Below are 11,373 nucleotides of genomic sequence, written 5' to 3' on the forward strand. Positions count from 1 at the left end.
ACGTTCACCGCAAACATGCTTGCTGTACGCATGGCAGAGCAAAGTCCAACAGACGTTTGAAACGTTCTTGCTTGAAGATATAACATGGCATGTGGTCGTGTAGAGTAATAATATTTCTTTATTTCTTGTTAGTTTTATTTATGGATATAATTAATTTCTGTTTATAAATTAGCCCAATATTAGATCCTTTCTTGTTTGTCATAAAGGTAAATGGTCTACCAGAAGTTGTTTAAAGTGATATCAGTAGGTCAAAGGTCAAGATCGTGGTAACCTTCAAGTGAAAAACATTATGTGACTATGCATGTAGGAAGAGAAAGTCGGCCGAGTAATTATTGAAATATCTAGTTTTAAGTTTCGCAGGTGAAATTTATATATTTATTTAAAAAGGATTTTTTTCCAATTCCCGAAGTGTGCCTGAAAACAATTCTTAGAAAATTAACAGTCAAAGGTCACCTGTAAATGTTGACATCTATAACGATTGTTTGTGCCATTTGAAACACAGCTTAGAAGCTGGTTGCAACTTATTTCCATTGATTTTACAAGTTTGTTTTCATATTTCTAAGAATGTATCCAAATGATTGAGTATTTGTAGAAATAACTATTGTGTACATGTTTCAGGCGAATTAGAAATTAGTGTTGTTGTTTTTTAAATAACTCTAAGCTGTGAAAAAGTTAAAGTTTTAATACAATTAAATATATGATCAAGAGATATTGTACTGAAAGTTTCTAAAAAGTGGTTTTTATTTGGTTATTTAATTAGATGATTTGATAAGTAGGGAAACCAATCTTATTACTCACTGTACAGCTGGGACATTACATGGATATGTGGTACCAGTTTTAATGTTCATCAAACCATACAAATAAAACATGCTTTTGCTACATATAATGTTTCATACAACATTAATTTGGCAGGGATTTAATGTTTATGAAGATACAGAAGGGCCGTTACCTCAAGATTGACAGCAACATTGACCTCCAGATGCTTACTGATCAAGTCAACATCCTCATCAAGGGCAAACAATGATTTGGACTAAATATGTTTACCGCCAGTAACTGTGTCTGTTCATAGAAGCTCTCAATAACTGTAAAGAATTATTTCTGTGACTTTCAACGCATTAACTGTCTTTTAATTAATGCGTTAAACCAGTCAAAGCAATTGTTTTACAAAGATAAATGTTGAGGAGCATTCTATAGCGATGTTGTCGGCGGAGTCATGCATTTTATAAAAAAAACACATAAACCGTTGGTTGAGACTCGTTACTGATTAAAAAAAACTAATTACAAGTGTTATTTAAGCGCAAGTTTTTTTGCTATTTTTTGTTCCCCAGACTTTCCAAAAAATAGTGTGTCAGTTGAAGAAGGGAAAATGAAAGAACGATCTCAGTTTCCTATGAGATTTGATCAAGATTTAAATGGGAGTCGTATATTGACCACTGCAGTGCCAGGAAATCTTTTGATTTGAACATTATATCTTTTGTAAGACTTTGCTATGATTAAAAAAGTTAAACGGAGTACCAAATCTTATATCAGTGTTTCCGTCATGAAATATTTACTTTCAATGAATCCATTAAAACTATGTAAAATGCATCGTGTTTTGAATAATGTATATTAATTGTAGGGTTAACGCCAAAAGATACCATGTGACATAGAAATAAAGAAGGTCGTGGAACATTCTCGCATTAGCCCAAGGATTTCATAGTTTTATGAATAATTGTTTAGATTGTATCGTCCTCATGGTTTTACAATTCCTGCGCTGTCCACAACGTCTTGTCAAAACGAAAAGGTTATGAAATGTTTTCACATGTGACACTACCAAACTTGTTTCAACCTTATTTGTATAAAAACATGGCCACCATAATGTCTGCCTGGTTATCTTTATTTCAATATTTGGCTATGGTGGTACTTAAATTGGTAAAAAATAATAATGTTTCTTAGGTGAATCCTTAGTGGTTCAAGAATATATGCAATATATATGTGATGTCTGTTCAGAAATACCTCTTTCTAGAAACATGAACCTGCATCATATAGTCTGACATCCTACATAAACCTCCATTCAGATGTAAATACTAAGAAGGTTATCTTTTCATTGGCATTTCATCTGTTTACATAGAAGTGTTGTAATAGCAAGACATTAATTATTCAACAATTGATTAACTTAAACAAAACAGACGTCTTGAATAAAGGAGGTAATTGTCCGTCTTTCATCTTGATATTACACACAAAGTTCCTTCTCTCGCTGTTATCATCTGCATGGAACATTTCTGAGCGGTTTATGTTCGGATATCTGATCATTAACTGCTCCATGGTTCCAAGTACTGACAGTATCTCCCTCTCACCATCAAAGTATGGATCCTCTGGGTAGAGATCATCACCTGGAATTGGCATACTTTATTTGTAATAACTAACGAATAGAATCACATATATTTTTTCAGTACATTTTTTAATAAAGATATATCACATATATACCAATGAAGTTTACTCCCATTACTTTTATTGCATTATTACCCAATAAAGAATATAAAAAAATAAATAATGAAAACCCTTTTATGACTGTGGTAAATGTGAAATTGTTATTTACCAATTTTAATTCACTGACCATTTAGTCTCTATAAACATAAGAAAAGCATAATAAAAAATATACTAAATGTTTGAAGTCAATATTTATACTTGATAGTGTTTGCCGTTGTTTAGATGTTCTTATTAATAACAGCATTAGTTGGTGTTTCTAGAGGCAATTATGACAACCTTTCAGTAAGTTCCCTGAATTGTGAACTATTTTTTTACTTGTTAACTATATAGGAAAATGACATTTTCCACATTCTGCCTTGTGTTGCCTTTTTGTTTAAAATGGAGATTCCTAACAGCTCTGTAATTACACAGTGTGAACTACCAGATTGTAAATTTTATTGCATTACATAATTGATCAATCCAATTTCCAATAACTTGTAGCCAATCTGGCAGATGGCAGAATATCAATGGTTGTTTTTTTGTGTAAATTGATTAATTCAATTATTCATTTAATAAATCGATCAATCAATCATACATTCATTCAATCAATCATACATTTATCTATTGATTTATTTATTGTCTCATCCATTTTTTTTCAATATTTCATTCATTCATTAATATATTGAATACATTATTAATTTAGGCATGAAATGTACGTATTGATGAATGACTGAATATTCATTTAAGTTAATGTAGATTTACACATGTATAAACTGAAACAATTAAATTACTGCTGATAAAAAGTCCATAGCTTAACTAATAACAATATTTGAGCACGAATAAAACACTACTGATGATGCTGATCTTGCAGAAATTTTCACATATTTTGTCTATGTATTCACATATGAATATAATATGATACCAAACATAGAAAATCAACAAAATTCAATCATTGACAACCTAAATATTATTCAAGAAATACATGTAGTAGCCAAAGCCATAAATTCGTCACATATTTAAATTTAACAGACTGACCAAAGACAATGGTAAGACCATATGCTTGTACAAGTTTGCTTTGCCTTTATTGGCTTCAAAATAAAAGAAGGACCAAATAGCAATTAAAAATGTACAAAGAAAAGCTTCCAGAATGGTCAGAGAGATGGTGGGCCTAAACTTCTTCAAAATAATTAATCAGTTAGGACTCCCTACTCTTCAGTATAGAATAATAAGAGCAGACATGATTCAAGTTTACAAATTCATGAATAAAATGGATCATGTCTCGTTGGCCTTGGTTGATATTAGGGGTGGTGATACAAGAAAAGGGCACAGTAATTAAACTCTTTAAGAGAAGGTGTAGAACATCATTAGGTCAATATGTGCTTAGCAATAGGGACTGGTTGATACATGGAACAGCTTTCCTGAATCTGTAGAAGAGGCACCCTCTATAAATTCCTTTGACACATTGGATGGGTCCCTATATATTTGAGGCGAGGTGCTGTATTGCAGGAAGTGTGTAAATATTTATGCGAAAAGCTACAGAAACAAGCTCAGTAGCAAAAGGTTCAAACATAAACCCGGTTTAATGGCACTGGGTAAACGCCAAAGACTTAGAACATAAAATCACAAACAAGAAACAAGGAAGAACAGCACAAAACTCCACAAGCAGCACAGTGCATACATACTATATATAAAAACTAGGTGAAGTTTTTTTTTTATAAAAAGAAAGGTGAACGTGACACTTAAAATATCAGTGGCATTGAGCGTTAATATATACAATTTAAAAAAAATATGTATCAACAACGAAATACATTTTACACACTTTAGTAAAAATAAAAGGGATCTACGCCCTGCATATATTAAATATAAAATAAATCAAGGTTCTAGTAATCATTCAAATGATATGCAAACATTTTGAGTTCATTTGTTATGTTTCTTGAATAAACAAGAAATCTCTATTCCTTCCATTTATTGGTTACAAACTATTATCTTTAAGACATTTTTAATTATTTTGAATCACCTCAAGCTCTGTGGTTTCTTTATTACAATGTACTGCCTCAGGTATGTAATCGACCACACAGAGGAAAAATGCTGTATCATAACGCCTGCCTTTGCCAGGTAGCAACAGTGTCAGCCAGATAGACCATTCAAACGATGACCAGACATCCGGAACAATATCAAGTGTTTTACACATAGTAATAAACTGTTAGGCATCTTCCTCGACCCTTTCCCTCCAAGTTTGAGTATTGAATCGGAAAGGAATGACGACTTTCCAGAGACCGGCTGATCCTCGTTAATTGGCTCATTTCTCAGTCTGTTAATATCTCTGACTAGAAGTATACCTGGTTCTTCAAAGGTTTCCCTTATTGTGCAAATAAGAAATGCCAACTCGCTTGGAACTTCTGAAAACTCTTTTGGTCTCTCTCTGCTAAATATGTAAGGTCCAGGGCCACCGCGGCTGAGAAACGACTTCATTGAATTCACTGAATCATTCCCCAATTTGGAGAAAAGTCAGCATCATCAACACCGCCAGGGAAGACATGAAGTTTGGGCATAAACTTGGACTTGCCACTTCTTTTCAACATTAACATCTGAAAATTGCATGTCTGAAACTTTGACACGACAGGTGTGCGTGATTTTGCCACAAACTAAAGTGTAGCCGCTTCCCTCAAATGTTTCAAAATGTACGCCATTGATTTTGATATTCTTTATTTGGAAACAAATGTTAAAATATTTTTTTGCCTATTTATTGACATCCATATTTGATTTTTATATCAAAGTCGCCAAACGCTTGAATCATCACTACTAAGCTTTGTAATAAATGATCAACTTAATTTAAATATGATTTGAATTTTGTATGAGTTAATTTATACAGAATGTGCGTTTGATAGTTGTAGTGCGTTTAGTAAAGCGAGCGTTTGCTTAACGTAAGCAAACGGTTGTTTTTTGTATCCATGCTGCAACACAGCGCATACACTGCAAGTGGGGAACCAAACAGCAAACGTCCAACTTTTATTTTCTATCAAGTGATGTTGTACATCATATTTTGTTCTTTTGGGTTTAATGCTTTGAATCATTTTTATCACTTCAAAGTCCCTTCAGGCCATGTGCATATGTTAAAGTAGAAGATATGTTTTTAAAAAATAGCACCGAAAGTTATCATCATTCAAATAGTGCTCGGAAAGATAATTATGAATACTAAGGTTTGTGAAGATAAGCCAACTTAGCCAACCACCAATGAATCTGCTGTGTCTAAAGAATTTGTATACTTATTTCTTGGAGAGTTGGGATTTTAATGTAAAAAAAGAAGATATTCTCTGTCTCTCTCTCAAATCCTTTTCATCCAGAATGATTTTATAGCTATACAGATACGGGTTTCTGCGGGTATATTATCATTACTGATTAATTTTAGAGCAATTAAGTGCTCATGATTGCTATTGCAAACAGTCTTTGGCTATTATTGGTTATCAATAGTTTGCTTTTGATAACTAGAAGCCACACTTTCAACCCATTTTTTATTAAACTTGGTTTTAAAGTTGAGCTTGTTTAATCTTGTCCAAGTAAAATTACAGATCATGTCAGATTAAATACAAAACAAATGTGACACAACTGTCAAACTAAGTTGTTTAAATATTTGTGATTCGTTAAAACATGCTTGTGCAAGTTTGGGTGGGTTTTCCTTATACGGATATGCATGTTTCCTAGGCATCCATTATCTGCGCTGTCCACAACATCCTTTAAAAAGGATAAGAGCATGACTTGTCTTAATGTCACACTACCAGACTTTTTTCAACCTGATTTATATAAAAGCATGGCCACCATAATGCCTGCCTGGTTATCTTTATTTCAATATTTGGCTATGGTGGTACAAATTGTTTCTTAGGTGACTCCTTAGTGGTTCATGAAAATCTGCAATATATATGTGATGTCTGTTCTGAAATACATCTTTCTAGAAACATGAACTTGCATTATTTTCTGGCATCCTATAAAAAACAATTTAAATGTAAATACTCAGTAGATTATCTATTTATTGGCGAATTATCTGTTTACATACATGTATTGTCAAAGCGAGACGTGCAATTGCTTGCATCACATAAATTATTCAACAATTTATAAGCTTAAACATTTATAGGTTAGCCTAAGGAACATCACTATCAAAAGTCTCGAATAGAGGAGGTAGTTGTCCGTCTTTCATCTTGATATTACACACAAAGTTCCTTCTCTCGCTGGCATCGTCTGCATGGAACATTTCTGAGCGGTTCATATTGGGATATTTGATCCTTAACTGCTCCATGGTACCAGGTACTGACATAATCTCCCTCTCACCATCAAAGTCTGGATTATCTGGGTAGAGATCATCCCCTGCAAATGGCATACTTTAGTTTTAATAACTAACGAATGGAAACACTTATGCTTTATTTGTTTAAAACACTCGTACATTGTAGACTCCTGTCATTTGTTTTAAACATATGGAACATTTTTGCAGACTTGATATTTCATGACAGAAAAAAATGTGAAATCAATTATTATGTTTTTTTGTTTTTTTCAAATGGTAAAATTCCACACCATTCTAAGTGATGGAAATTTAAAATGTGAACATATATGCATAATTAATGAACACCATTTGAATGACAATAGGCACCTCCAGTGCCAAATAAAAACGAAGCTTCATAAAAGAAAAAAAAATGCGAAGCTTTTTCCTTGCTAAAGCTGTGCTTTTTCTCCAAAGCTCATGTTCTCGTGAAATCTTCACAAAAACTGTGCGTTTCCTGCGCTCGACTATTCCGCCGCTTTTCAGTGTAAGGTGTATTAAAAAGTTTTGGCGAAACATGCATGGATCACTGTCAGATTAGATTTTAATGCAATACATGATGTGCTGAGATATTAACATAAATGTGGTTACATGGAAAATTTTAACCAGAATTTTTAAGTCTAATAATAAAGGGCCATTATTTGCAAAATACAGTTATCTAACTTGGTTATTCAATTACGTTGGGTGGTTGAATACCATTGTATAAAGTCACAACGCAATCAAATACATCAAGTGGTTGCTGAGATATTATTCTATGTGTGCTAACATGCAAAAACTTAACCAGAATTTCTAAGTCTCATAATAAAGGGGCAAACATTAAATAATATGAAAGATAGAGTTATCTTACTTGATTAAAGAAGAAGGTAAAATGGTTGGGAGTCTGTGTGTAAAGTTTCAATGCCATACATGATGTATTCGCTGAGGTTACAATTGACTTAAAAGTGGTTACATGCAAAACCTTAACCAGAATTTCTATGTCGAAAAAAAGGGGCCATTATTTGCATTAAATGCAATTAAGAGTTATCTAACTTGGTTAATTAAGTAGGTTGGATGGTTGAGTACCATTGTATAAAGTCTCAATGCAATACCTCAAGTAGTTGCTGAGATATTAACCTATGTGTGCTTGCATGCAAAACCTTAACCAAGGTGTGATGCCGACGCCGACGCTTGGGTGAGTAGTATAGCTCTCCATATTCTTCAAATAGTTGAGCTAAAAATGGAGTAAAAAATAGCTGTTTTGCAAAGGCTGCATTTTCTAGTAGTTTTTAGCTCTAAAAACGAATATGCTTCGCCAGTGTTGACATACCATGGTTTGTGATGTAACATTTGGTTATTACATGAAGCAAAATACAGCTCAATTTAGATATATTATTTTTAATTTTCATACTAATTTTCACAAAATATAGGCTAAGCGTAAAAATGTACACTATACTCAGTTACTTAGCAATATGTTAAGCAGTTTATATTTTTTTCAAAAATTGTGGGCAAATGATCAGAATGTATAAACAATTGTATGTTATAACTAAAAGCAAATAACGTTTCTGGTCCAAAATATGTTTATATATAGAATCACCATGTTTGCTCTTAAAACGGAAGTCTCGGAATGCATATTCTATCCACATGGTATATTCATATTTTCAAACGAGTCTCATATAATATAGAAGTATGTAATGTTTGCATTTTGTTATAAAGAAAAGCACAAACTATTTGGTTATAGCGAAAAGCAGTTTTTGGAGGTACAATGGACAACTTCTCTTCTTCTGGCCATGAGCCCAATTAAAACATGTTTTCCAATAATTGTTTGCAAAGACTGTAGATTTGATCATCAGTTATGTTTAACAGCAATTAAAAGACAAATACTTGAATAAATATAAAATAAAATAAATATCACAATATCACTTAGCATGTCACTCAATTTATTTATCAGAAAACTTAACCCAACAATATGTTGCATGTTCTTCATTAGCTTATCTGTTGGTTTTTTAACAAAAATGGAGGTATTGCGTCTATGGTCGCTATTGCCAACTGTGGAGAAATTCTATCTGAATCGAGATGATTTTTGCTTCCTGCAATAACGAAATGTGATGTCACAAACCACGTGGTATGTCCACACTGTACACAAAAGCTGCTTTTTTTTAGACAATATCGCAAAAAGCTTATCAAAAGCTGCGGGGTTGTTTTATAAAAAATAAGGTCATCTTTGCAAAAGCTATGCTTTTTTTCAAATGCTGCTTTTTTATTGAAAAATTTAAAACTTTGCAAAAGCTTCGTTTTTTTCGAATACCGCATCGTTTTGCGAAGCTTTTACCACAGCTTTAACGATGCGTTAGTGAAGCTTTTTTGGCACAAATTTGTATTCAAAGAAAACACATACAATTGCTTAAAATACATTAATTCGTTTACCTGGATAAAGAAATAGAACGGCATCATCACATCTGCATATCACCGGAAAGTACTGCTGAACCCTTACAGCAGATCTATCCCAACTAAACGCCTTTAGCTTTTCTACATCTGTGAAGTGAAGAATTCTTCCCAGTTCCACAATCTGAGGAGGAGCCAGCTTTAATGAATTGGATTGGTCTTGGTGCTTGAGCAGGAACTGACTGGCTGAAGACCACTGAAATAAAATAGTTTCTGTCATGCATGCATTATGAAGCATGTATACTAAAATCATAAGCAATACTCATTTTTTTTTATAAAACAAGAAAATGGACCAAAATTCAGTGTGAAAAATTAGGGGCCTACAAAAAATACAAAGAATTAAGACAATTAGTAAGATTTTACTTCAGAGGCATCAAGGTCATAATATCATTATATTCAATGAGGTTGATGATACAAAAATTTGCCCAAAGTAATTCTGTATAAGGAGAAGTTTAGAAAGAGTCAATAAAATAATCTTGGAACATAGATAAAACACTACTGAAGATGCTGATCTTGCAGAAATGTTCACATATATTTTGTCTCTGTATTCACATAATTATGTATATATATGATACCAAACATAGAAAATCAACAAATTCCAAACATTGACAACCTAGATATTATTCAAGAAATAGTAGTCAAAGCCATACATTTCTCATATATTTAAATTAAACACACTGACCAAAGACAATGGTAAGACCATGCTTGTACAAGTTTGCTTTGCCTTTATTGGCTCCATAATAAGAGAAGGACCAAATAGCAATTAAAAATGTACAAAGAAGAGCTTCAAGAATGGTCAGAGAAATGGTGAGCCTAAACTTCTTCAAAATAATTAATCAATAAGGACTGCCTACTCTACAGTATAGAATAATAAGAGAGGATATCAAATTCATGAATAAAATGGATTATGTCTCATTGGCCTTGTTGGATATAAGGGGAAAAGGGCACAATAATTATTAAACTCTGAGAAGGTTTAGAACATCATTAAGTCATTATGCTTAGCAAAAGGGTTTTTGAACATGGAACAGCTTTCATGAACCTGTAGAAGAGGCACCCTTTATAAATTCCTTTGAAACATTGGATGGGTCCCTATATATTTGAGGCGAGGTGCTGTATTCCAGGAAATGTGTGAATACATGAGTTATTATAAAAAGAAAGAGAGTGAAAGGGACAAATAAGATATCAGTGGCAAAGAGGGTTAATATTGTAACGTTCTGCTGTAGGCGGAAGTGTGATCATTATAGGGATTTGTATATATATATAGAAAATCAAGGTTCTAGTAATCATTCAAATAATATGCAAACATTTTGAGTACATTTGTTATGTTTCTTGAATAAACAAGAAATCTCTATTCCTTGTATGAATTGGTTACAAACTATAATCTTTAAGTCATATTAATTGTTTTAAATCACCTCAAGCTCTGTGGTTTCTTTATTACAATGTATTGCCTCAGGTATGTAGTCGACCACACAGAGGAAAAATGCTGTATCATAACGCCTGCCTTTGCCAGGTAGCAACGGTGTCAGCCAGTTAGACCATTCAAACAATGACCAGACATCCGGAACAATATCAAGTGTTTTACACATAATAATAAACTGTGAGGCATCTTCATCGACCTTTTCCCTCCAAGGTTTTAGTATTGAATCGGAAAGGATTGACGACTTTCCAGAGACCGGCTGATCCCCCTCTTTAATTGGCTCATTCCTCAGTCTGTTAATATCTCTAACTAGAAGTATACCTGATTCTTCAAAAGTTTCCCTTATTGCGCAAATACGAAATGCCAACTCACTGGGAACTTCAGAAAACTCATTCGGTCTCTCTCTGCTAAACATGTAAGGTCCAGGGCCACCGCGGCTGAGAAACGACTTCATTGAATCCACTGAATCATCCCCCAATTTACCAAACTGGTGGAGCCATTCTGGAGAAAAGTCAGCAGCATCAGCAACACCGCCAGGGAAGACGTGAAGTTTGGGCATAAACTTAGACTTACCACTTCTTTTCAACATTAACATTTGAAAATTGCATGTCTGAAACTTTGACACGACCGGTGTGCGTGATTTTGCCACTAACAAAAGCGTAGCCGCCTCCCTCCAATGTTTTAAAATATGTGACATTGATTCTACTGGCCTTTATTTGCAAAATAGTGTTTAAAATCTTTCACTTCCTATTTATTGACCTCCATATTGCATTTTTAG

At 33.3% G+C, this 11,373-nt stretch overlaps 1 protein-coding gene and 1 pseudogene across 1 annotated transcript; both read right to left on the reverse strand.

The window, feature by feature from the left end:
• Positions 1-4,447: 4,447 nt before the first annotated feature.
• On the reverse strand, positions 4,448-5,036 carry LOC128244488 (acyl-coenzyme A diphosphatase NUDT19-like; annotated as a pseudogene).
• Positions 5,037-6,455: 1,419 nt separating this feature from the next.
• Positions 6,456-11,368, reverse strand: LOC128243379 (acyl-coenzyme A diphosphatase NUDT19-like). Its single transcript, XM_052961132.1, has 3 exons — positions 10,591-11,368; positions 9,161-9,374; positions 6,456-6,807 (listed from the first exon to the last, which is right to left on the reverse strand). The coding sequence occupies exons 1-3, from the start codon at positions 11,290-11,292 to the stop codon at positions 6,584-6,586; spliced, it is 1,140 nt and encodes a 379-aa protein (XP_052817092.1). The 5' UTR covers positions 11,293-11,368; the 3' UTR covers positions 6,456-6,583.
• Positions 11,369-11,373: the final 5 nt, after the last annotated feature.

Source organism: Mya arenaria, chromosome 8 (genome assembly GCF_026914265.1).
Source record: "Mya arenaria isolate MELC-2E11 chromosome 8, ASM2691426v1".
NCBI classification, from domain to species: domain Eukaryota; kingdom Metazoa; phylum Mollusca; class Bivalvia; order Myida; family Myidae; genus Mya; species Mya arenaria.

Coding starts and splice junctions, on each gene's coding strand:
- LOC128243379 (XM_052961132.1), bottom strand. CDS start 11,292: ATGTCACATATTTTAAAACATTGGAGGGAGGCGGCTACGCTTTTGTTA. Junction 9,375..10,590: donor AAGAAACCACAGAGCTTGAG/GTGATTTAAAAC, acceptor ATTTTATTTCAG/TGGTCTTCAGCCAGTCAGTT. Junction 6,808..9,160: donor CGTTCTATTTCTTTATCCAG/GTAAACGAATTA, acceptor TGCCATTTGCAG/GGGATGATCTCTACCCAGAT.